We start from the raw sequence: 25,731 nt of genomic DNA, 5'->3' as shown, positions 1-25,731 counted from the left end.
ACTCACACTGCATTACTGAGTGCTGTACTCCCGTGTTCTTCATTATGTGTTAACTAGCTTGGGGGTTCATAAAAAATGAAAATTGGCAAAAACAAATCAATTTCGTTTTTTGTAGTTTTCAGCTTGAGATATTGATTTTGAGAAGCTGCACTTGTGTGAATTGCCACCAGTTAAACCCCAGAATCATGGTAGCTGTGAGAGACAATTGATCAAGGAAACGAAGATTCATGATCAATAATGCTGATCAAACCTCAAAGGAAAACAAAGTCAAGCTCAAGCATACCTGCTTCTGCTGACTGTTTCGCCCTAAGTGTTAAATGCGAGGATTTGTCTGTCAAAATGTACTGTAGTGTTGTGCAAGACGCCGTGCGTACATGTTGCTGCAACACACACAGCCTCACGAACACACATCTCCTTGTGACCAGCAACCATCGGCCTTGTAAGACAACCGCCTCCGTGGTCTAGTGGTAGAGCGTCCGCCCGGAGAGCGGAAGGTCCGGGGTTGGATCCCCGGCCGCGTCATACGAAAAGATGTTAAAAGATGGTACTTGTTGTTACCCTGTCTGGCGCTCGGCTTTAAGGGGCTGAAACAAGGACTGGTCGGCTCGGAGTCAGTATACTGTGTCTGAGTGGGGTATTCATGTTATACTGCGGCATGGTATCTCAGTGTGCGGTATGAATCGGCATCAGTCTGGACTAGTACAAGCACGCACGCACTCCGCTATATAAGTGCAATAATCTTGGACGCGACGTTAAACCCCATTTCACCTCACCTCACCTTGTGAGACAGACCGTGTGAGTGAGTGAGGATTTTATGTCACTCCTTGTACGACATGGTATTGATAGTGAGTGAGTTGTGCTTAACGCCGCTTTTAACATTATTCCAGTTATATCACGGCGTGTCAGCTTAATGTGGGAGGAAAGCCCGATGTGATGCAAGGCTCAGACGTATACCACGAGCACAGGTGTGGAGCTGACAAACCTAGAAACATAATCGGGGCAAACCGGGATTCGAATTCACAATCATTGGTTCCTGTCCTACCCAAGGGACGCAACTCTGCATAGCGAAATACCGTGCCTTAGACGACTGGGCCACAACTGGGTAGGATAGTACGCTGGTCAGGGCAGATATCGAGGGGTGTTGTCATGCCGGAGAGATGGGGTGATGCCGAGGGGTAGGGCGATGCCGCGGGGTAGGGGGGGGGGGGGGGGGGGGGGGGGGGGGCCGAGAAGGTGGGGGTGATGCCGAGTGGAGGGGTGATGCGCGTCGGTGAAATTGGTGGATTGGTTCTGAAAGCGGCGTAAAAACCTATTCATACCTGTGGAGAATTAGGATTTGCGATCAATTTTGGAGGTCAATATTGTCTCTGATGACCCAGGTTCTATTCACCATGATCACAGATACTATCAGATCGCTTGATATTTTTCACACTTGAGACAAATGCTTTGAACAGTTATCTACAACTGTCTTCCCACGGTGTAAAATAATAACACAAAGCAATGAATATTTCAGATAGTTTATCCAAAAATACCAGCATTTGAAAACAAATGATAATGAAAAGACGCAAAGTCGGTGACACACCTTGTCAGTTACAGCCATGACCAAGTGACATGGGCGTGGCAGATCCGGCAATATCTGGAAACACTACCGCCAACAGGTGGTGCAGGGAATATTCAGCCAAGTAATCATTTACTGTTGACATTATTGGCAAGCATGTTCATAATAATCAATTTCACATTATTTGCCTTTCCCACATCATGTGGAAAGGGTTATTATTATGGAGCGACACATAGTTTATTAAAATGCAATATCATCTCTGAAACAATGGTCAACAATATATCTGTTCATGGGAAAAGTCATCCTCGATTATCAAGTGTATTATATTTGTCTGGATTGCGATAGATACCCAGGAGGAATTTACCACCATAGCGAAACTGTGTCGGAAGTGACGTCTACATCTTTCAAGGGTGAGTGAGAATGGTTTCACGCCGCTTTTAGCAATATCCCACAAAATGATGGGGTACACCAAAAATGGGCTGCAGACATTGCACCGATGTGGGGAATAGAACCCGGGACTTCAGCGAAACGAGCGAACGCTTTAACCACTAGACTACCCTAAATCTCTTTGTAATTTGATGAGTCGTGTCATTCAAGTCGGATTCGAAGCCAAGCCATAGTAGCAAATGGATCTGGGGTATTTTACGTAAATTAATGGAGACATAGTGACATAGTACACTAGATCACCGAGGATGGCGAATATCGACTTCCTGATACAACTACCTCACGTCCGTTGGACCTTGAACTACCAGTCGTACCAACACCGTGATGTTGCAATGACAGCGTGGTGGCTGTGGTCGTGGCTGTGACGGCTACATTGCGAAGCAAGCGATCACCAAGTGTTGGACTGCCTGACCAGCAGATCGGTACACACTCGACAATCACAAACAAACAAACATTGCCAGATGAGCACGTGCCGATACAGCAGTAACAAGACACATTACCCTAGTTGCCTATACCACTAGTCGTAACAGGGCACTTGGAGCCTAAATCAACACCAACAGAACAACGTCGGGTGTTTAAAATGAATTTGGGTGATAAGGGGGTTCAAATGCCCATGTGTCATAAAGTTACAATCTCATTCAAATCTGATGCTCAACTCCAACACATAACCCTGTTCGTCCGAGGTCGGGGGGGGGGGGGGGGGGGGGGGGTCTATCAGCCAATCAGCGTCGAAGCGTTTTATTATTTCCGTACGAGTGACCGAGGAATTCAATCCAGCATGTAGAAAAGTGAAAAAAATAGCGGCGCCATTACATTGTCGGGAATATTTCATACATCCTGTCGCTTTTAATGACCATTGCATCTGCAGCCAAAAGGGAGTGCCATCGATGGAATGTGTGTTCTGTCTGGGTCTTCACTTATACAAGTCACAATTTACAATTATTGGGGGTGGTAAACAAAACGATGCCGAATCGTTTTTTAGAAAGCTGACATCTGATTGGCTCATAAACCTACGGTTCCGTCATTTTAGTTCCCCTAACACGACCTTCTAAGGAGATGTCTTTAGATTACAGCCCAATGGTGGTTGTAGTCGGACTCACAGTCCCTAAACCATATTATTTTCTCCTTCTGCCCAGTCCTTACTGCAATGCTGTTGACCTCAGTGAAGCAAGTCTAGATTTTCCTCAGATCTCCCACCTCACTTGGGCTCGTTTTCAATGTAAATGGAGTTGTTTATTTCTATCAAAATTATGTATTTTCAGCGTTTTCTAAGGGGGCTGGAATAGGAGTAACAGGTCAGATTTTAATGAGATTGTAAAGTTTGTGTCGTAACATCAAGATCCCCGTGATGATATAGTACAAGCTGAGAAATATCCTGTTCTAAAACTAGCGATAAAATCTCTCCTTTCTTTCTTTTTGAGGTCCCTTACGTATATTGAACTAAGTGGTGAAAATAAATACCTTCAGATATGAACAGCTTCCCTGGGAGAAATACAAATGTAAACACTGTGATAACATTCAGTTTCTGAAACCTCCTGTAAGTCCCTGGATAAACAAGATTTTACGTGCCAGGTAAACCAGAAACATATTCAGAGCCAGATTTGTCAGAGGAGACACATTTAGACGCAGGCCAAGGTATATTTAACTTTTACAACTCCGCGAAATGATACATAAGCAGACGCAATACAACTATGGGACTACTTTCTAGAGGGGATTTGGTCAGTCGTGGAGTCGAGGTGTAACGATATGGCGACACACGAAAATACCGATTTAAGACCTGTATCGTAATGTGACGACGAGAAATTTAACATCTAAAATATGAGTGATTTGTGAAGTACTTTTTTATGACTGAAAGTGGATCTCCTATATTTATGTATATCGATGTATGTTTCGTTTTCAGATGCTTGTATTGCGATATATATCGCACCGATATCTGTATCTTTACACTCCTCGTGTTCCGTGCGCTGAGATTGTGATGATGGTCATATCTACGTCCACAATGTTTGATCGCTCATATTCAGTATTGCAGGATGGATAATATACATAAAGCTGAAAATGCAGAAAAATGTAACAATAGCACTGTTGTTGGCCACTACTGTAATACAGACCATGCAAAATAGTGTTGAACAACAGCTGTTAGTGCTAGACCTATGTGGGCTAACAACACTAAGAGATCAGTATCGCTCCGCTCGAAATATCTGTCTGTCACTTCCTTGTCCGTAGCACCATGGAGCAAAGTTGCATATTACGTTGCTTTTTGTGCTGACTTCTTATCACCACACAAAGTGATGACGTACACACATAGTCTCACAGAATAATCCAAACGAACAGAAGACGCCAAACACTTTAAGCACGTGCTTAATTAACCCTTGCATTGCACATCTCATATAGAATAAGTAACAATTAACGTACACACAAATGACGTCATCATGACGTCACGAAAACATTGATGTTGCATTGAATGTCGAATCTGGCACACGTGGTATCCACAACGATGGTTCAAATTTATAATCCTCATCCCGGGCTCAAAGCCTTCGGATGCTGCTGTTTACGTCACAATGACACGTGAATATCCTTTCTCGTAGTTAGACACATCCATTTCTCCAATCCGGTCAATAAATAGTTGTTATAAAGGGTTAAGACACACACCATGCTATAGTGACGTAGCAATGAGTTATATGACGTTATCACATACCATTAAGAGTCGATAATAACGTCCACCAACCGACATTACGAATGTTCGGAAGCAGCCGAATGTGACGTTGAATCATCGGACACTTCCGAACTTGTGCTTCGTGGTATTACTAACTTGGCGCCCATCAGGTCAGATAGGTCACCTAGCCTTGAAGGAGGGGGAGGAAACTCGGGTCGTTCAAGTTTGGTCACGTGAACAAAACAACAAGGCTGTGAAATGTCCGTCTTCTTCGGTGCCTTGTACTTCGGTTTCGACTTTTCCTTCTTCTTTTTCTTGTTCTTTTTCTTGCTCAAGTTAAACAAGTCATCATTTGGATCAGTGGTCAAGGACGAGATGAAGGAGTAGAATTCGACAGCGGCGTTGCTGTCGTCGAAGCTAAGGCCAGCCTGTTTGGTGTGGTCCGTGGTCAGATACATGGTGTGGAAGTTAGCAGAGGGTACGCTGTACTTGGTCAAGTGGTCAATCCCTTCCTTCCACAATGTAAACCCTGTCCCTTTCTCCGCCATAATTATGCACAACTTCCTGTTTCTATGGTGATCTCCAGAGTCCAGTACTAGCACCGGGATACCGGTGTTGTGGAACTCCCACGTGTCCCCTTGCGCTGCGTTCTTGGCACCGCCAAAGTAGAGATTGGCAAGGCACCGACACACGCACACCTCTGTCTTGTGGCTCTTATAGAACATCTCCACCTGTAAAATATCCTGCTCCGTCACCCCTTCGCTAAAGTTCGCAGAGGCCACGTTGACCGTGCTCGGCCAAGTCGGCGTTGCGTCGGAGATGTCCGAAGAACAATCGGACATCGCCGGACCGCCGACGACACTTCCGGGTTTATCAAGACCGTTCATACTTGTTCGAATAATAGTGGGACTTATGCAAAGATTCTCCGGGGACTCATATTTTCCAGTAATTCTCCGAATTCCGTCCTTGGTTGGGTCAACTGGGGTCTGAGCTTTAACAGTATGATCGGGAGTACCATACAGCCTCAGTTCTGTGATCCGGGACATAGACGCACTGCCCCTCTCTCCGTCAACTCGCTCTAGAGTGCTGGACCTGTAGGCTTCAGGGGTTCGTGCATGCATCTCACCACCCTGCCCCCTTCACTCTCCCCATAGGGATTACAGAAACACCCCACAGGTCTCCCGAGCTGCCACTCGCAATTAAGACCGAAACAAATTCAAGACAAGCTCGGCTCAACACTGAGGCAACACAATCCCTTGAGCGGCTTATAACGCCTCACAGGAAAATGTTACGTATGTTTATAGACAGCGGTACTGATACTTAACTGCTCGTTCTTGATGGCAATGTAACTGTTCACGACACGCCGACCCGATCACTTCTTACAGACTGATCCAACGAGACCCTTGCGGAACACACAGTACAGCGTTCACCTGTGGTTTCCGAGGAAGCTATATCAAGGGATTATGAACGGATTTCTCTCACGGGTATATTTCGCCGTCGATAACCTCGATGTGTTAAACACCTTCAAATGCTGTTTTCTCTTCAAAGCTTTCACGCATCAACACGTTCTTCTCTTCAGATTCTGTTGTGTTCCCTGTGCGGCTGGCGTTTACTTTCGCCTCAGACCTGAAAGAAAAGAACATAACATTATATTATGTACACAACGATGTCAACTCATTAACATGCCTCATGTACCCACAGTGATGAGAGGATGGCCTCACTGACCCCCTGTTTTCTTTGTCTCCACTCCCCCTTCCCTTCACCAACTAAAGGCCAACGTCAGCAGTAGGTTCTCTGTGTGTTAGGCTATCTTGTGTTACTGCATGTCGGGATCACACTGACATTGCTATCCCAACTCTTCCTTCCCCTGCTGCTGGCGACTGAGGACGCCGCTGGTCACAACGTCACGTACATGTGTGGTTGACGCTGTGAGGTGGATACTGCAGGACAGGTAGTGATGTTTACCTGGTAGAGATGAACATCCACAGCAACTATCACTGTCGTGGATGCAGTGCGTTCGGACCTTCTTAGACATTCTCGGGCCCATTGGACAGAGTTACAGATTAAGACTTAACTAAACATAAAGTAGGATTTACACAACATAGGAGGATAAACAGGTGGGGAATGGAGTCTATGTTTTTTTACAGCTACATCCGCAAAACTATACATGTGTGTAATTAAATCTATTTTGGTTGACAAAACAAAGCCTGATGCATAATTATTTGGGTCATGCTTTGTCTTTGTCTTTTTATATCTGAAATCCAAGGTCCTCTTCAACCACCACCCTTCAAACCCAGCCCCCCCCCCCCCCCCCCCCAACACCCCCCCCCCCCCCCCCCAACACACACACACACACATACACACACACACACACACACACACACACACACACACACACCATATCAATTGATCGGTCCCTAACATGTCAGATACCCTGGAGTACGTTGCTGTATAACTTGACATAACTTCGCATCACCTATTTTAACATATTGGCAATTTAACTAGCCAGGTATATCCGTCACGCTCTGTTCGTCTGCCCTATCAGCCAAGTCAAGCTTAACCCAAACCTGAAGCCCTTGTAAACTTACAAATCCCTTGTCAATACTCGGACAATGTGTCGGCCTGCCGCGGCTCCACAGAAATCATATCATTATCTCCCCTCCGCCAGAGGGCGTAATACGCAATGACCACCCGGCCATGATTCGAAATACTTAATCCTAAACACCACAACTACCCCAATCTAATCATCTAAACCCTCGTAACTTGATTATACACAACTCCCGACAATACACGTTGCCTGACCCCTGTGTAGACAGGCTTTGAATACATTCAGAACACACCTGTATGACAAAGTATACCACAGATGAATATTATTGGCCCGCACTGGGTTCCTCGCGCTCTCGGTATGTATTGGTAACTACACATGTCGCACACGCTGTCAAATGTTCAGCTACAGTTTTATCTCGGCCCTTGTTCAATCCTTGTATATCACAATCCGGTGAAAGAAACTTGTCAAGCTGAAAATAAAGTTAGACTACGACATTCCTGCTTAGTGTGTCACTCGCTATACGTGGCTGTATTGTTACACACTGTAGACAGATATACTATAGCGCACAAAGAGGTATTATATCACACCGTGAATATACTTGTAGAGAATACAGCGGTATTATATCACATCGTGAATATACTTGTAGAGACCATAGCGGTATTATATCATACCGTGAATATACATTGTAGAGAACATAGCGGTATTATATCACATCGTGAATATACTTGTAGAGACCATAGCGGTATTATATCACACCGTGAATATACATTGTAGAGAACATAGCGTTATTATGTCACATCGTGAATATACTTGTAGAGAACATTGCGGTATTATATCACACCGTGAATATACACTGAAGAGAACATAGCGGTATTCTATCACACCGTGAATATACTTGTAGAGAACATTGCTTGAATATACATTGTAGATAACATTGCGGTATTATATCACATCGTGAATATACTTGTAGAGAACATAGCGGTATTATATCACACCGTGAATATACATTGTAGAGAACATAGCGGTATTATATCACACCGTGAATATACTTGTAGAGAACATAGCGGTATTATATCACATCGTCAATATACTTGTAGAGAACATAGCGGTATTATATCACACCGTGAATATACACTGTAGAGAACATAGCGGTATTATATACATTGTAGAGAACATAGCGGTATTATATCACACCACGTATACACTGTAGCTTATATAGCGGTATTATATCACACCCTATACAAATATACTGTAGCTTACATGGCGGTATTATTACACTGTATATAGGTATAGAAAAACAAAACTTGTACGAAGCGGTAGTTCCACATACTGTATATAGATATACTACAGCTGTACATGACGGTATCGTCTACTACATACATATACACTACAGATGTACAGAGAGGTATTACTACACACTGTATACATATACAATACAGCGGAACACATGTGTTTATTTAGACGATAACTTTGTCTCAGAAAATATATAATTTTAAAAGAAACAAGCTACTCCCTATAAATTGAAAAGGAGCCCCAGTGAGATGTGAGATTCAGATGTGAAAAATCTAGACTTGCTCTATTTCTGGTATTCACAAGACAGTGGGGGCCAGGCGGAAGGGAACATGATATGGTTCTGGGACTGTGAGACAGACTAATGTTTTTTATACACTATATGTTTTTAATACGCACATCAGTGTCCGGTGCGGGTTTTCTCGCGGTATAGGTTCTTTGAGAGGCCCGGCCAGTAAGTTCACACCAAACTCAACCGGAAAACTAATTAATCGTAAAACCTTGTCACAATACACTCACATCCGCCACGGACCGCGGCCCCGACTCGAGTAAAAAGGTTTAAAACTTTTGAAGAGCTCTTTGTTTGAAAGCCGATTACGTGACGCGGAAAATTAATGAGTCATTCAATCTGGAAATTGAAAGGGGGCAAACCTCCCTGTAGTATGGGGTGGTCGGTGAGGGTGGAGAAAGGTATTGGGGTGACCGATAAGGGCGGAGGAAGGGGGGTTCGGGTTGGGGACAGAAGACATCCTGGTGACTCATTACCTACCTGTCCATGTTTCTGCTTCTGAAAATCTTTTACCGGAAAGGTATGGGCACACACCATGGCACATACAAATCTTTATGATTGCAAAACATCTACTTGTAGATCAACAACTATATTAATAACGTAAGACAAGTTCTATGGATGAACAACTTCTTTATTACAATTAGTGCGACGTTTCGGTGTAGATCCTAACACCTTTATCAGGCAAGTGATAAGTGATGATCACTTGCTTGATAAAGGTGTTAGGATCTACACCGAAACGTCGCACTAATTGTAATAAAGAAGTTGTTCATCCATAGAACTTGTCTTACTTCATCACACCAACTTCTAAATGCCACTGAAAGAAGTTATATTAATAACGGTCATGGAGTCCCTGTTATCTAATTTGGAATGTCTTGGTGGTCGGTTATATTGATCGACTTTGGTTAAATGTCGCGGTCGACAGACTACACGCAACCGTAATGTCGACCCGGAGAGAAACCTGCTTCTCTAGTATTAACACAGTCCCTGGGGTCACCATGTTGGTCACCACGCGAAGCATGGGGTAATTTGGACACATTGTGTACCAACACCTCTATGTACGATGACGTCCGCGGTGACCACGTTGTCCGTCCTCTGTTTGTTTGTTTGTTGTTTAACGCCGCACTCAGCAATATTCCAGCTATATGACGGCGGTCTGTAAATAATCGAGTCTGGACCAGACAATCCAGTGATTGATATCATGAGCATTGATCCACGCAATTGGGATCGATGACATGCATCAACCAAGTCAGCGAGCCTGACCACCCGATCCCGTTAGTCGCCTTTTACGACAAGACTAGTCGCCTTTTACGGCAAGCATGGGTTGCTGAAGACCTATTCTATCCCGGAATGTTCCCGGGTCTGTCCGTCCTCTGAAGTAACGTCATCACACACAATCACTCGTGTTTAAACCTTGAAATCTCACACTGCACCTGTGCACCGCCTGTCAATAACTCCACAAACTCGTCAATGCCAGCCATCTTACGGAACGGTGATTTTTGGTGTCAGGTTAATTAATGATCAGCGTTGGACTGAAAAGGGGCGTGGCTTATATTCCTCGGCAGAACAGAAACACTGAGGCGGCGGCACTGGTCGAACGCGTGACTAAATAATCAAACAAACGCATGACCTAAAAATGTCAGTGTATCAAACGGTTTTGAAATGAATGCCATCGTTACGCTATTCAAAATAGTTTCTTGATCAGAACACATCCATTATAAACCCACTACCACTTTTGCCTATTGTATTGTAGGTATCTTTTTGTCTCGTAATTACCTCTTGGGAGGTTTTAAAGACCTGGTGTGGGGTTTTACTTTTTCCAATCAAGACTTGATTATTTGAGTAGCAGATGGAATTTGGACTTCGTGTTTTAAACGTTCGATGTTCTAAAATTGAAATGAAAAAGAAAAGAAATGAAACTTTTTCGTTTTGGATGAAGGGAATCGAACCTGCAACCTCACATATCTTGCTAAGTTTTGTAACCCCCTGTTTTCCCACTGGGCCACCGGGGCAATACTTCCCGAGGTAAGAGAGTTAACTGACTATAAAAGTCAATTTTCCACCCTTGCCGAACTAGGCTGGTATTATGGAGTTACATTTTGGCTGGACTAACGAGTGTATGCATTGTCCAATCAAAATCGCGCACCGAAATCGAAATCGGTTCGTAAAGTGTCATGCAGATTTCGGTCGATTGCAGGACTTGCAAAGCATGTTCACCGCCAACTCGTTGTCAACAGATACTTTCCAAATCTTTTCATGATTTTAATCAAGGTGCTCACGTGATTAGATGCATTTCGCGATGTAAGACCCGTTTTATCACAATATAGATCTTTATTATCGATCAGATCGTCCTGACTCGGCGCCACCATTTTGTGTGAAGCAAACGCAAGTGATACGAGAGGTGGAATCTGATTGGTCCATAGGAGAGGCTTAGCAGAGACATAACTGGTAATAGCCACTGGTGGCGCTACGGTCGAGCCAGGTAATTCCAGCCTAGTTCGGCAAGGGTGGAAACTGGACTTTTAAAGTCAGTTAAGTCTTTTGCCTCGGGAAGATGCCGGGGCAAGAGAATGATCAATCTTAAATGTCATGACTTAGTTTTGTCTATGCTGCACCTTTCATCGCATTCCTTTTATACCGCGACACACTGTATTGTTTCACTGTACGATAGCTCAATGTTTTCTTCTTCTTCTTTTTTTATAATTGTGTGCCACTTATTTTTGAAGTTTATAAGTGAGATAAAGCACTCCTCCTCGGTTATTGTCGAGAAGGTAAGACCTCGGCAATCGTGTACCGACAATGTCATTCGTGACCAACTCGTGTTATTCCGGGACAAGCCGAACAGCGACTCGCGCCCCTCTCATGGCCATTTTTGCGAATTATACAGTATTATTGAACACATTTTACTGTGTCTTGGGTATATTTTTAGATGCAAGACATGTATAAAATCAAAAAACATTTCTGGGGGATTCTTTGACGAAGAACTTGAAATCATACGCTCATTCTGATTGGTTTGTCGTATTTTCGCGCATGACATTCATCGATAGGGGTACGAGTCTTCTCGCAGGTTACGGAAAGGGGCGAGTGGTGACGAATGCGACACTGTAGAACCGCGGAGCCTCGGCAGTCGGGTATCGGCAATAAGACCCCGGAGCTTTGCTTCTCGATCTCACTTCCTCGACCATACATACATACAGTGCTGTACAGTGCTCCATACATACAGTGCTGTGTCATTCACCGCTGATATTGTCATCACAGGCCACGTGTTACACGGTCTTTAAATACGCTTCAAAGACTGCTGTTCAATTAAGTGAGATGAAAGGAGTTTATTCCTCCCTGTTATGTATGTATGTGTGTGTGTGTGTATATATATATATATAGTCAGATGAAAGGAGTTTATTCCTCCCTGTTATGTATGTATGTATGTATGTATGTATGTATGTATGTATGTATGTATGTATGTATGTGTGTGTGTATGTATGGTATGTATGTATGTATGTATGTATGTATGTATGTATGTATGTATGTATGTATGTATGTATGTATGTATATATATATATATATGTGTGTGTGTGTGTGTGTGTGTGTTTGCGTGCGTGCGTGCGTGCGTGCGTGCGTGCGTGTAGAGCTACCTGGTGCTAGGGGCGTTGTCAGTCAGCATATTCACCTTTACCCCTTATACCCTCTCGCTATACACCTCAAAATCGCCACGCTACTTCAGATACGTTTCCACTCAGCTTAATCTAAACATCTGATAGCAGCCTTCGCCGCTCCAAATCAAAACGTACACAGCAAATTTTGAAGACCCTTCCCTAAGTTTCATATACTACTCAACTTTTGAAAGGGATAATCCCACATGTCAAATATATCTAAATATACACTTGACATATAATAATCAGTTTTGTGTGTCATGGACAGATAAAAATATCCCAATCAAAAGCGGAGTAGTATATATCACACCCGGTCACTCGATTCACACAATTCAAGTCACGTGGTGAAGAAAGACATGACAAAGAGAATGACACAGTTGACACTCAAGGTGTCTGAAATAAACGGGGCGGGGTGGGTGCACCCATAACCCCTCAATCCTCCAATAAATTAAAAAAATACAACTCAGCAAGGAATAAGGGCATGTCACATTCTCCCCAAAACATATAATCTTTACAACAAAAAATCAGCGACCGCGTCTGAACGTAATAAAGACACGGATACAAACGACAGATATAATTGCGTTGGCAAATAGCCGGATTAAACATCCAAACAGCAATAACAGCTTTCATCGCGTCGTTGACAACTACCTATTTAAGATAAGAAACAGGGGATTAAATCGTATTTACTTACAGCCATTTGCCTAACTGTGGTACAAGCACTATCTGTCCGTCCCGCGCCCCCGGGGGTGTCTCGCCTGTCCCAGCAGATGGTGAACGAGCCCCACCCGTTACAATGTGCCCTCACTAAGCGCTGCATGTACAGTCGCTCTCTAGCTAGACAGTGCATTTACATTACAAAGCCGGGAAATGCAGGGTTGGGGGGACCGAGAGAGCTCCTTACAGCATACAATAAGTTACATGCACTGCCGTCAGTGCACATGCCAGGTGACGTCATACTATCATTTAAACGTCCAAACGTGCATTGAGAGACAATTTACAATAGGGTGCGTTCGGTTAAGTGCTCAAGGAGCGTTTGAGACATGGGTCTTGACAGAGATGTACGTATTTCTAATTTAAATATTTCAAGGGACGAAACCATTAGTATTCTGAATATGTGTGCGTGTGGATGTGGGGGGTGGGGAGGTTTAGTCGCTGGTGGGTGTCCTAAAAATATGTTTTGACAAAGAAGTAAATTATTCGGCTCCTTCTTTCAAGAGTGACTGTTTGAGTGAGCATTGGTTTTGCTCCGCTTTTAGCAATATCCTAGCAATATCACGGCGGAGGACACCAGAAATGGGCTCCACACATTGTACCCATGTCTGGAATCGACCCCGGGTCTTTGCCTCGACGAGCGAAACCTTTCACCACAAGGCTACCCTACCACCCCTCCTTTCAAGAGAAACATATTAGAGTGACCTTCAACAAGAATCTCCAGAATATTAACTGGTCGCCGCTTATAGTTTGAGCGAGATTATTACTATAACTATATAAGCTTCTTCTATAAAACAACAATGGACTTAGAATGGGCTTAAAATGAACAAGTATAACTGTGTGTACGACCCCTGAACACTGACAAGCGAACGTTTTAGCCCCTGGGCCAGACACCAACCGGAATAAATGACAACACTGGCCGTGAAAACATATTTCAACTTCATCTTGTGCTTTAATTAAAAAAACTAAACACCTTGACCTATAAGGAGCGGATTAGACATGCACAAATCTCTTAGGCAATAATTATTAGTTTAAATCATAAGTTCTAGATTATGTAAATAAGTTGTCCCTATAAGAGACTGGAGTCCTTACTGTCCACATATCTAGACTTGCCTATAAGGTGGATATAAGTACTACACATCCATGGACTTTTCTTTCAGTACAGCCTTGGAGCAAGGCTAGGAGCGGATGACCTAGCGGTCTGAGTCACCGCGCCATGGCATGCATGATTGGTGGCCTCAGCTTCCTGAAGTGAGTTTAAATCCCTGATTCGTTGGTGTGTTAGTACCACACCCCTGCCTTTGTTTTCATCATACGAGTAGGCGTATATGAATCACAGGAAGCGCTCCACCTACATTAAGACAGATATTACAATTATTATTAGACGCAATACATCTCCCGTGTGTTCTGAGTGAGTGAGTGAGTGCGCTTTTAACAGTATTCCAGTTATATCACGGCGTGTTAGCTTAATGTGGGAGGAAAGCCCGAAGTGATGCAGGTCTCAGACGTTTACCACTTCGGTGAAACTCACGAGCACGGGTATGGTGCTGACAAACCTAGAAACATAATCGGAGCGAACCGGGATTTGAACCCACAATCATAGGTTTCTGGCGTGTCCAAGGGACGCAACTCTGCACAGCAAAGGGCGTCGCCTTAGACGACTGGGCCCCCCGTGCCCCCTATGTGTTCTGACTAACAATAGAACATAACGTCATGCTATAATACATTCCAAATTAAGGATGACATTAGTGCACAAGGAAAGCCATTGTTATCACGGTTAGCGACAGGGTACGGTTACACCGGGAGTGCTGCACATTATCAACTGTAGCAATTTCCGTGTGTATGATATCCGTCTTCGTATGGAATATATTTAGACACTGTGAGCGCCCGTAACCGTCCTCAAAGTTCGCAAATCGGGCGGCGGTCGAAGTATATTAGTGCGACAGTGTAATATCTTAAAACAACATGTACTGTTATAGTTATGATGCTGTAATAACGTACAGTCCTGCACTGTGTCTGTTTGGGGGAGGGGTGGGGGTACGGTTTGGCATGCAGATAAAGGGGGGGGGGGGGGGGGGGGGGTCAAGAAGGTCACAGGGTTCCCACGCACATTGTCCCACACACAGAGTCACACCCTAAGCAGCTGTGAGCACGGGGCTACCCTACCCAGCTTTAGTGATGCATATATTCGTGTACACAACGCGGTTATATCACAGAAATATTCCTTTAAAATCGCCACTTATTCCAAAGGTAAAAGCAACTATGAGACAAAAGGGAATAGTTATTCGATGGTGATGTAATTGATATGGGCATCGTAGTTGTGTGTTATACAGGTTTGCAGTGTTACGGCGATTGTTTTCAGCCAAGTGACGTTTTGATAAAGTTTGATCACATCAAATTTTCAAATTTGTCTTTTGCCCAGGAGTGTATTATGTCAGTGAGTGTGTATACAGTGAAACCTCGTTAATCCAGAAAATGATTGTCTGTTCAGTTATCTGGACAAAAAGGGGTTGTTTGTTTGTTTGTTGTTTAACGCCACACACAGCAATATGCCAACAATATGATAGAGGTCTGTAAATAATCGAGTCTGGACCAGACAATCCACTGATTGACATCATGAGCATCGATCCACGCAATTGGGATACGATGACATGCATCAACCTAGTCAGCGAGCCTGACCACCCGATCCCGTTAGTCGCCTCCTACGACAAGCATTTTACGGACAAAAAGGGAAAAAACGAGTCATTGCTTGAAATACGCTGGAACATACACGATACTTTCAAGTACATCGTCTTATCAAATAAATCTCGTTCTTACATAGGCCATGTCTAATGCTGAAACCCGGTACACTCAGCACAGCATCAGTACAATCAGGATGTTATTACATGGAGCCAAAACACATAATCTTAATTACTACAATGTGCTTAACTCCATAGTTATAATCAATACATTCATTCGCCGAACTAAGCAGTATAGAAACTAGACAAGCATACACATTCCTCGTTAACACGTTAATCTCTCTGATGCCCGGTAAAGACTATCTATCAATCTACGTGGGTAAAGCACTGAGAATGTCAGAATTTTTCTACATGTTAGAAATGCCGCAATAATATCTTAATATATCGAAAATTAGTTCATATTTCTGTAAATGATTAATTTCCGTTTCGGCCATGATGTTGAACCCATGTTGTTACCAAACATCTCAGTGAGTGAGTGAGTGAGTGAGTATGGTTTTTCGACGTGACGAGCGAACGCTTTAACCACTAGGCTACCCGACCGCCCCCAAAACATCTCAGTGTGTTTACAGTGACTGTCAGTAACACGACTCAACTTCATTAGCCTTGGGTGTATAGTAATTCTATCCTTATAGTAGGCATGTCTAGATATGCGGGCGTCTTTAATAGGGACAAATTGTTCTTATTTTTTATATAATGTAGAAATTATTCTTTAAACTGGACCGCCTCCGTGGTCTAGTGGTAGAGCGTCTGCCCGGAGAGCGAGAGGTCGGGGTTCGATCCACGGCCGAGTAAAAGACGTAAAAAGATGGTACTTGTTGTTACCCTGCTTGGCGCTCGGTATTAAGGGACTGAAGCATTAATGGAATGGTCGGCTCGGAGTCAGCATACTGTGTTTGAGTGGGTACTCATGTTAAACTGAGGCATGTGATCTCATTGGGCAAGTTCGAAAAAAGCGGCATTAGTTCGGACTAGTACAAGCAGCCTCACACACACGTGCGTGCACGTCGTTATATGGGTGCAATAATCTTGAACGCTACGTTAAACCTCATTTCACCTCGCCTAATATATAAATTAGAGACTTGTGCAAGTCTATCCTGCTACCCTGAATGTACCAGCTTCAACTGTTCCTCTCGGGAAGATTCTCACGAGTTGCTGGTTATTTTTTGTAGCGATGAACGCCTCACAGGTCCTCACAGCCATACAAACACCCGCGTCAGTGTGACCCGTGACAGGGTATTTGAGGGGCAAACAAAGATATGTCTCAATGATACACAGCCGTCTTCACTCTGTGCATATTGTCTGGCCTCTGACCTCACACGATCTGACCTATGACCTACTGGCATACATGTCATTACATTCTTAACTACACGTATCAGTAATTCAGCGTAAATCTGAATCGTTGCAACTGACGATACAGATCGAAGCCCTTTCCTATATACTGCAGACTATTTATGCTTCCACTTATGAACTCTATCTCTTTCCAGGGGAATTTAAACTTAAATTTAAACCTGGCTTAAGTTTTCAATCTGCTGGACCTGCATATTCAGCTGTGCAGCACCAGTTTCTTCCTCTTCCTGTTAATTACAGGACATTATCTGTGCCGCGTTCAAAACTGCCACGCCCTAATCGCACGACTACACATGTCGCTGTTTACGCATCACTGCAAGGTGTTTTTAAGTCTTGATCTTTCTGCCACTCGCTCCATGACACACACTTCTCCTCCAAGACGCCTTATATGGAGAGCACTCCCGCGACAGGCTAGATGCTGATTTCATTCCGCATTTTCTCATCAGCTGCTGCGACAAAAACGTCACACACGCCGGCTGTATCCGTGCACGGCCTCTAACGTTATCAACCAGCTGCTAGATAGGATTCGAAATATATTTATACATACATACGGTCCCCAATTTAAAAGCTTGTATGACGGTTTTGTCATTCAGCACATTTTACTGTTACAGTACGTACGTTAATATGGGAAGGTGATCTCACTTCTCTAGCGTGTAAATGAATACCCCGAATGATACACCCCCCCCCCCCTCCCCCCATCCCACGCCCATAAAGTAGCATACACCTACCCGTCATACATATATTGTATACCCCCTCCCTACGTACATATATCGTATAACATATATCGTATACCCCTCTCGTCATACATATATCATATACCCCTACCCTCATACATATATCGTATACCCCTCTCGTCATACATATATCGTATGGCCTTCCCGTCATACATATATCATATACCCCTGCCCTCATACATATATCATATACCCCTCCCCTCATACATATATCATATACCCCTCTCGTCATACATATATCGTATGCCCCTCCCGTCATACATATATCGTATACCCCCTCCCCTCATACATATATCATATACCCCTCCCGTCATACATACATCATATACTCCTACCGTCATACATATATCCTATACCCCTCCCGCCATACATATATCCTGTACTCCTACCGTAATACATATATCCTATACACCTCGCGTCATACATATATCGTATACCCCTCCCGTGGTACATATACCCTATAACCCTCCCGTCATGCATAGATCATATACCACACCCGTCATACATATATCATATGCCCCACCCGTCATACATGTATCGTATACGTGCCAGCCGGCATAATCGCCACTTATTCTAAAGGTAAAAGGTGACTATGCTTGTCGTAAGGGGCGTCTAACGGGATCGGGTGGTCAGGCTCGTTGACTTGGCTCATGCATGTCATCGTATCCTAATTGCGTGGATCGATGCTTATGATGTCAATCAGTGGACTGTCTGGTCCAGATTTGATTATTTACAGACCGCCGTCATATAGCTTGAATGTGTCATACCACCATTTACTGTCATACCACCATTCACTCTGTCATACCACCATTCACTTTGTCATACCACCATTCACTGTCACACCACCATTCACTCTGCCATACCACCATTCACTGTCATACCACCGTTCACTCTGTCATACCACCGTTCACTCTGTCATACCACCATTCACTCTGCCATACCACCATTCACTCTGTCATACCACCATTCACTCTGTCATACCACCGTTCACTCTGTCATACCACCGTTCACTCTGCCATACCACCATTCACTCTGTCATACCACCATTCACTCTGTCATACCACCATTCACTGTCATACCACCATTCACTCTGCCATACCACCGTTCACTCTGTCATACCACCATTCACTCTGTCATACCACCGTTCACTCTGCCATACCACCATTCACTCTGTCATACCACCATTCACTCTGTCATACCACCATTCACCCTGTCATACCACCATTCACTGTCATACCACCATTCACTCTGCCATACCACCATTCACTCCGCCATACCACCATTCACTCCGCCATACCACCATTCACTCTGTCATACCACCATTCACTCTGCCATACCACCATTCACTCCGCCATACACCATTCACTCCGCCATACCACCATTCACTCTGTCATACCACCATTCACTCTGTCATACCACCATTCACTGTCATACCACCATTCACTCTGCCATACCACCATTAACTCTGCCATACCACCATTCACTCCGCCATACCACCATTCACTCTGTCATACTACCATTCACTCTGTCATACCACCATTGACTCTGTCATACCACAATTCACTCCTTAACACACACCCCTTCACGATGACACCACTCGATATAGAACCTAAAGGTAATGAAAAGTACATTTCTATTTTAAACACGCGTCAACTAGCCAGTGTTCCTTCACGCGTTTCCTGGCCGCGCCTTGTATCATGACATCGACGTCTCTATTTGAAATGTACTTGACACGTGACCCCAGGCCCTCGGTTAAAATAACGGGTACTGCGAAGATTGACTGATATGGACAAGCTCCCATTGACGGAACCCGTAAAACCAATGACAGGGGTCATGAAATAGATTACCATTGTCTCAATCTGTGAGGCGATCTGGATATATGTACAAGAAATATATTCCACCCTTTGAACTCCGGCTTATGTTTCTTCAAACGAAACAAATAATGTGAAATGTTTTGTGCTGGAAGAATGCGTCCATTATGTTGTCGAGTTCGTGTTGACGCGGTGTCGTGTTTGAGAGAAAGGGTTTATGTTGCAGGTAGCTTGACAAGGGTCATAGTTGCGTGGAGGCTTGTCTTATCTGACGATTGGGACAGTCCTGAAGTGGTGCGGTGGAGGTGTTATGTCTGTTATCAGTGACGAATATAGGGGTCGGGTGCGGGGTGTGACATTTATCTGATATCGACTGTATGGTGGTGTTGGTATTCTAAATGGTTATATAGGCATGTTCTGTTTTATGATCTGTGTAACTGAATGGGGTGAGATGTATAAGTGGGACAGTGTGTAGGTGTTTCAGTGTAAGTTAACACTTCGAGTTAGTTAGGGTAACATTGCACAACAACCAGATACCAACTGACGTCTTATGTTTGTTTGTTTATTTGTTTGTTTGTTGTTTAACGCCGCACACGGCAATATTCCAGCTATATAAAAGGCGGTCTGTAAATAATCAAGTCTGGGCCAGACAATCCACTGATTGACATCATGAGCATAGATCCACGCAATTGGGATACGATGACATGCATCAACCAAGTCAGCGAGCCTGACCACCCGATCCAGTTAGTCAACTCTTACGACAAGCATAGTCGCCTCTCACGGCAAGCATGGGTTGCTGAAGACCTATTCTACCCCGGATCTCAACGGGTGGGATGTTGGTGTGTGACTGTGGATGTTGGTTTGAGAGGATTGTTGTTGATATCAGAGAGAGTTAGTGTTGGCAACAGAGAGACTGGATGGTGGTACAAGAGAGAGTAAGTGTTGGTATGAGAGACAGAAAATGGCTGTATCAACATCAAGGAAGCGTTAATAAAAAATAAACCAACACTCGACAGGAGTAGGACGTAAACAACAGGAAACTAGACCCCTGCTGATTAAATGTCTCACTACTTCGCCGCAGTCGGCAATACTCCACCTACATGACTGAGGCGAGAGAACAGAGTCTGAGCCAGATGTATCAGTGGTTGACATAGCCTTGCTCCAAGGCTGTACTGAAAGGCAAGTCCATGGATGTGTAGTAATTCTATCCCCCCCAGGCAAGTCTAGATATGTGGACAGTACAATTGGGGTAACTTGTTCTTATTTTTTACATAATATAGAAATTATGATTTAAATTAATACTTATTGCCTGAGAGACATGTGCAAGTCTATGGTTGACAGTGCGACCAACGATCGATGGCGTCGGGTCACGATGACACACAACCAGCAAGGTCACAATCTTTTAACCCCCCCCCCCCCCCCCCCCCCCCCCCCCCCCCCCCGACCTCATTGTTAAGCTCTAATGACATGCACGGGCTGTAGGTCTAAAATGCCCCGGAATCCCCACCCATGTATTTTGTTGAGGGGGGTGCTGGGTGACACAAGATTCAATATAAGAAATCTTTAACTCGTAGTGCTATCAGGGACCCAACCACAAGACGAATATAAGCCCTACGTTCCCAATATTGAAGTGGGTGAGTTGGTTTAGCGACGCTGTTAACAGTATTCCAGTTATATCACAGCGTGTCAGCTTAATATGGGAGGAAACCCGAAGTGATGCAGGTCTCAGACGTTTACCACTTCGGTGAAACCCACGAGCACGGGTATGGTGCTGACAAACCTAGAAACATAATCGGGGCGAACCGGGATTCGAACCCATGGCTGCTTAACATGGATGTGTGCCCACAAGTATGGTGTGTGTGCGTGCGTGCGTGCGTGCGCGCGCGCGTATGCGTGTGTGCTTGTTGCAGAAAGCCACACACAGCAATACTCAAGCTATACGACGGCCTGTATAAAAATCGAGTCAGGACCAAACAATCCAGTGATTGGTATCGTTAGCAACGACCCACGCCACGGGTACGATGACACCATCAACCAAGCCGCCGAGCCTGACCACCCGATCCATTAAGTCGCTTCTTACGACCAACCTGGTTGTTAGGGACCAATTCGAACCCGAAATTCCCATTTGGTGCCGGCATCAAGGCTAACCATCTCGCCCATCTTACCGTGTGTCACCTAGTCCGGCGTTGGTCCATACCCAGACTGGTCCAGACTCGCCTGACAACCCACGTGACTTATTTGTAATCTTACTGACACCGTGTCATTGTGTACCTAACGTCCACATCCATACCCTAGCGTGTAGACCCATAAGAGCGTTCCGCCTCTAAGAAGGAAAATGAGAGTAAAAGCATAACTTGGTTGTTATCAATCACAGAGCAGATGGTAAGAGCCCCGCTGATGATGGGCACACGGGATGAACATCTGTCTATATCATATCAACATCCCCCCCCCCCCCCCCCCCCCCCCCATGCAGCATCACATTGTTATCCTGTGTGTATACGCTAACAAACTAAGCAGAACATGGCGAGGAAGTCGTAGCCGGTGCCGCAGTTGGAATGCGGATCCGCCTGGGAACATGTAACTAGAGATATTAGTAGACAGGAACCAGTCTATGGGAATTCCTTACCCATGGGCTGTAACGTGACCCCCTCGTTCCGAGAAGACGATTTTTTTTGTGTTCTTCAACCTACACAGTGGCGTTTCAAGATATGGCTTATAATCAGCGAAAATCTGCTGAACTTGCAATTTTACTAGAGGTTTATGTTTTGGGAAGATCGTCTTAAATATATTTATTTAGATTATGTAGTTTCATTTTGTTTGTGTTGGTCTGCTGTATGTTTGTTTAAGATGTTATTTTACGGGACGGGAAAGAAAAGAAGAGAGTTTGTTTCAACCTCCCATAAAATGATGAAAGACAGCAGTGTTAGATTTTATGGAATTGAAACGATTAAAGGCCTGTTTGTCGGTATGCCATTAAACAAGCTTCAGTCACACACCAAGCACTAACATGGAGGCATTAAGAGTAAATCCCTTTTGTGTGAAATCGTGCTTATACGAAATGAATAGGGATTAAGCGGCCTTGAACGATAAAAAAATATAGAACGTTCACTAGCGAAGTAAATCTTATAGAGGTTCTTTCACTTGTCACAGAACCACGTTCTACCCATTTTCCTTGGTTTTCACTCCCCAAACACCCATCCCCCATCTGCATCATTTTGAGGACGGTGTTAGATGACAGGCAGGCAATCCCGCCGCTATCTATTATTACCCGCATACAGGGCCTCTCATCACGATGAACATATCTCGGGGGGGTTCAGAAATATTTCCTGTCTCGTAACACTAAAACTATCACCGTGACGGTGACCTACATTCGACAAAGCCGTAAATAACACGCACAATCGATATATGTCATTTCAACCCTGAATAATACCAGCTTGCTTAACGCGACAGTCTCGACTTGACATGTTGGATATTCAGTTTATATTTGTGGATTAGTCTATCGCGATAAGAATACGTCCCCACAAGACGTGTTCAATGAAACGTGACCGTCTATATCGCCTGGTTGGTGGGTACAGATGGCATGTATAATAAACTTGGTTCAGTCTTAGCGGTATAGTGCAAAGTAATCAATCAAGCCATTGTAGTTGTAGTTTCAGTCACAGCTAGAAAACTGGTTCAAATTAACCTTTATCCTTCATATACTTACATCACTGCCTGTTAAGTGTGCTCAAATGACATTAGTGTTTACTTTTAACAAACGTGTGATGGGGAGACTGCACTGTAACATGACGTCTCCCTCATCAGTGGAAAAAGGTCAAAGCTGTACAGCGATGCAGTTTAACCGTGTGAAGACTGTCATCCCTTTTATTCAGTTTCAAAACGTTAAAACAAATTTGAGACCTATTAGTCATATATGCCACAGGAAAGGTTTAGGTTACTTGTACACAAGAAAGGTATAGGTTACTTGTAAACTAATAATTATGACAGATACTTCAAAGAACCCGTGCTTGCATGCTAGGACACATCACAGATACTATCGATTCGTATAGCATGTACACGCAAACTACATACCTGATGTAGCTATACGCCGAGTAGAGGGTTCGCTCATTCCCAGCTTCAGATTATTTGTATCCTGAGCGTCAGGGTGCGTGAGGCTTCTGTTATGCCTCTCCAACGGCTTGTAAATGACTCAGGAGCACTCTGTGCAACAACTTCAGTCGGAAGGAAAGTACGACTGTAGGCGTCGCCCAACCGCGCTCTCAGCTCCTGGCAGCGTTACACAGTGTGCTGAGTAAGGTCCGTTCAATCAGAGCGGAATATCGATCCAGTCACCTGTGATGAAAATATGTTGTATTTTCGGGACAACTTGTTTGTTATTCATTGATTAAATGTAGGTTTATTAATAGTTTCAAATGAATATGTCTTTGTGTTAACGTAACTGATTTTTGTCGGATTAATTTTGGTTCGGTTAGGTATTTTTCATATATAATATCGATTTTCACATATGTTATCGATAAATATATTTGAAATTAAATTTGAAAGAAGCATATGATTTGGAAGTTAATAATTCGCACGAATAACAAACTTGGCAACCATAAAATAAATCACACGTAATGTAAACAATGTGACAGGTATCCTCCCAAAACGTAGACCTGCCAAAACGCAGACCCGTAAAAAACAACACTCGTTATGGCTGGTTGCATCAGTAAAAAGTACCCTGTACCCTTGATTAAGTAAAATGGTATCACCCATGTAACAAGAAAGAAAGCTGGGTAGATTTCACAATTTTTCTGGGACAAGACATACTCAACTTTTGTAAGTCCGGCCACAGCTTAGTTGGACGAGGTTGAAGCTCATGTTCAAATATATTTATATGTTATACCATACACAAGAGAAGGATGATGACAAATACACTTATTATAACTCAATTAACAATTACATCATTGATGTATTCAGAACACGAATGTAACACAAACTGCAACTTGGGTTATCAACCGACACAAGGAAATTGCCAAATAATTGACACGGACTTCCGTACGATGTAATGATATCTGTTTTCATTATCACAAAATATCACAAACATTAACACGTACATTCCGGGAGCAACAAAGACACTGTGTAACAAATGATATATTTGACACTTTCTGATCACGTACTTTGTGTACCCCTCTGACACACATGTGTTCATAGTTGTCGGCCATGGTGAGGTGAGGTGAGGTGAGGTGAGGTGAAATTGGGTTTAACGTCGCGTCCAAGATTATTGCACTTATATAGCGACGTGCATGCATGTGTGTGTGTGTGTGTGTGTGTGTGGCTGCTTGTACTAGTCCGGACTGATGCTGATTTATAGTGCTAGCCCACTGAGATACAATGCCGCAGTTTAGCATGAATACCCCACTCAGACACAGTATACTGACTCCGAGCCGACCAGTCCTTGTTTTAGCCCCTTAATGCCGAGCGCCAGACAGGGTAACAACAAGTACCATCTTTTAACGTCTTTTGGTATGACGCGGCCGGGGATCGAACCCCGGACCTTCCGCTCTCCGGGCGGACGCTCTACCACTAGACCACGGAGGCGGTATTCGGCCATGGTAGCCGTGCAAATTTAAACACGTCAGAGGGGTACACAAAGTACGTGATCTAGACTACCAGCTGTCGGAATTTCATTTTGTGGAAGCCTCGGTGGCTAAGTGGGCTAGATCGCTGACTTTGTGTGCTGGCGATTTGGTGCCTCACTCTGGCAGTGTGGGTTCGAATCCAGGACGCGACTCAACCCCAAAAAGTACAAGAATCTGTACTTTACTCAGAAAGTGTCATCCCAAATATAACATATGTTACATTTGACCACTTTCTAAACGGCACTGTGTGTTCAAAGAGACCGTGGACTGTAATCTGGAAATGTGACATTGAATCAAAGCTCTTCGGTAAACACTCGTTTCACCTGCCCTCCCATATAAAGCT

The 25,731-nt window shown here is 44.0% G+C and overlaps 1 protein-coding gene across 13 annotated transcripts in view; it reads right to left on the bottom strand.

The window, feature by feature from the left end:
• Nucleotides 1-1,503: 1,503 nt before the first annotated feature.
• LOC124145259 overlaps nt 1,504-25,731 on the bottom strand; it is a 78,516-nt gene continuing 54,288 nt past the window's right edge. For 10 of the 13 annotated variants that reach the window (XM_046515006.2, XM_046515005.2, XM_046515008.2 and 7 more), the window contains 2 exons: nt 23,842-24,102; nt 1,504-6,281 (listed from right to left, as the gene is read on the bottom strand). In XM_046515006.2, coding sequence (XP_046370962.1) covers nt 4,733-5,776 — 1,044 coding nt within the window. In that variant the 5' untranslated portion in view covers nt 5,777-6,281; nt 23,842-24,102 and the 3' untranslated portion in view covers nt 1,504-4,732. Of the gene's footprint in view, nt 6,282-6,380; nt 6,404-13,120; nt 13,275-23,841; nt 24,103-25,731 lie in introns of those variants that run through there. The other 3 variants (XM_046515017.2, XM_046515018.2, XM_046515016.2) reach the window with 3 other exon arrangements.

Source organism: Haliotis rufescens, unplaced genomic scaffold (genome assembly GCF_023055435.1).
Source record: "Haliotis rufescens isolate VD_foot unplaced genomic scaffold, xgHalRufe1.0.p SCAF_5, whole genome shotgun sequence".
Lineage (NCBI taxonomy): Eukaryota > Metazoa > Mollusca > Gastropoda > Lepetellida > Haliotidae > Haliotis > Haliotis rufescens.
The sequence above is the reverse complement of the archived record's forward strand: the minus strand, read 5'-3'. Positions and strand labels throughout refer to the sequence as shown.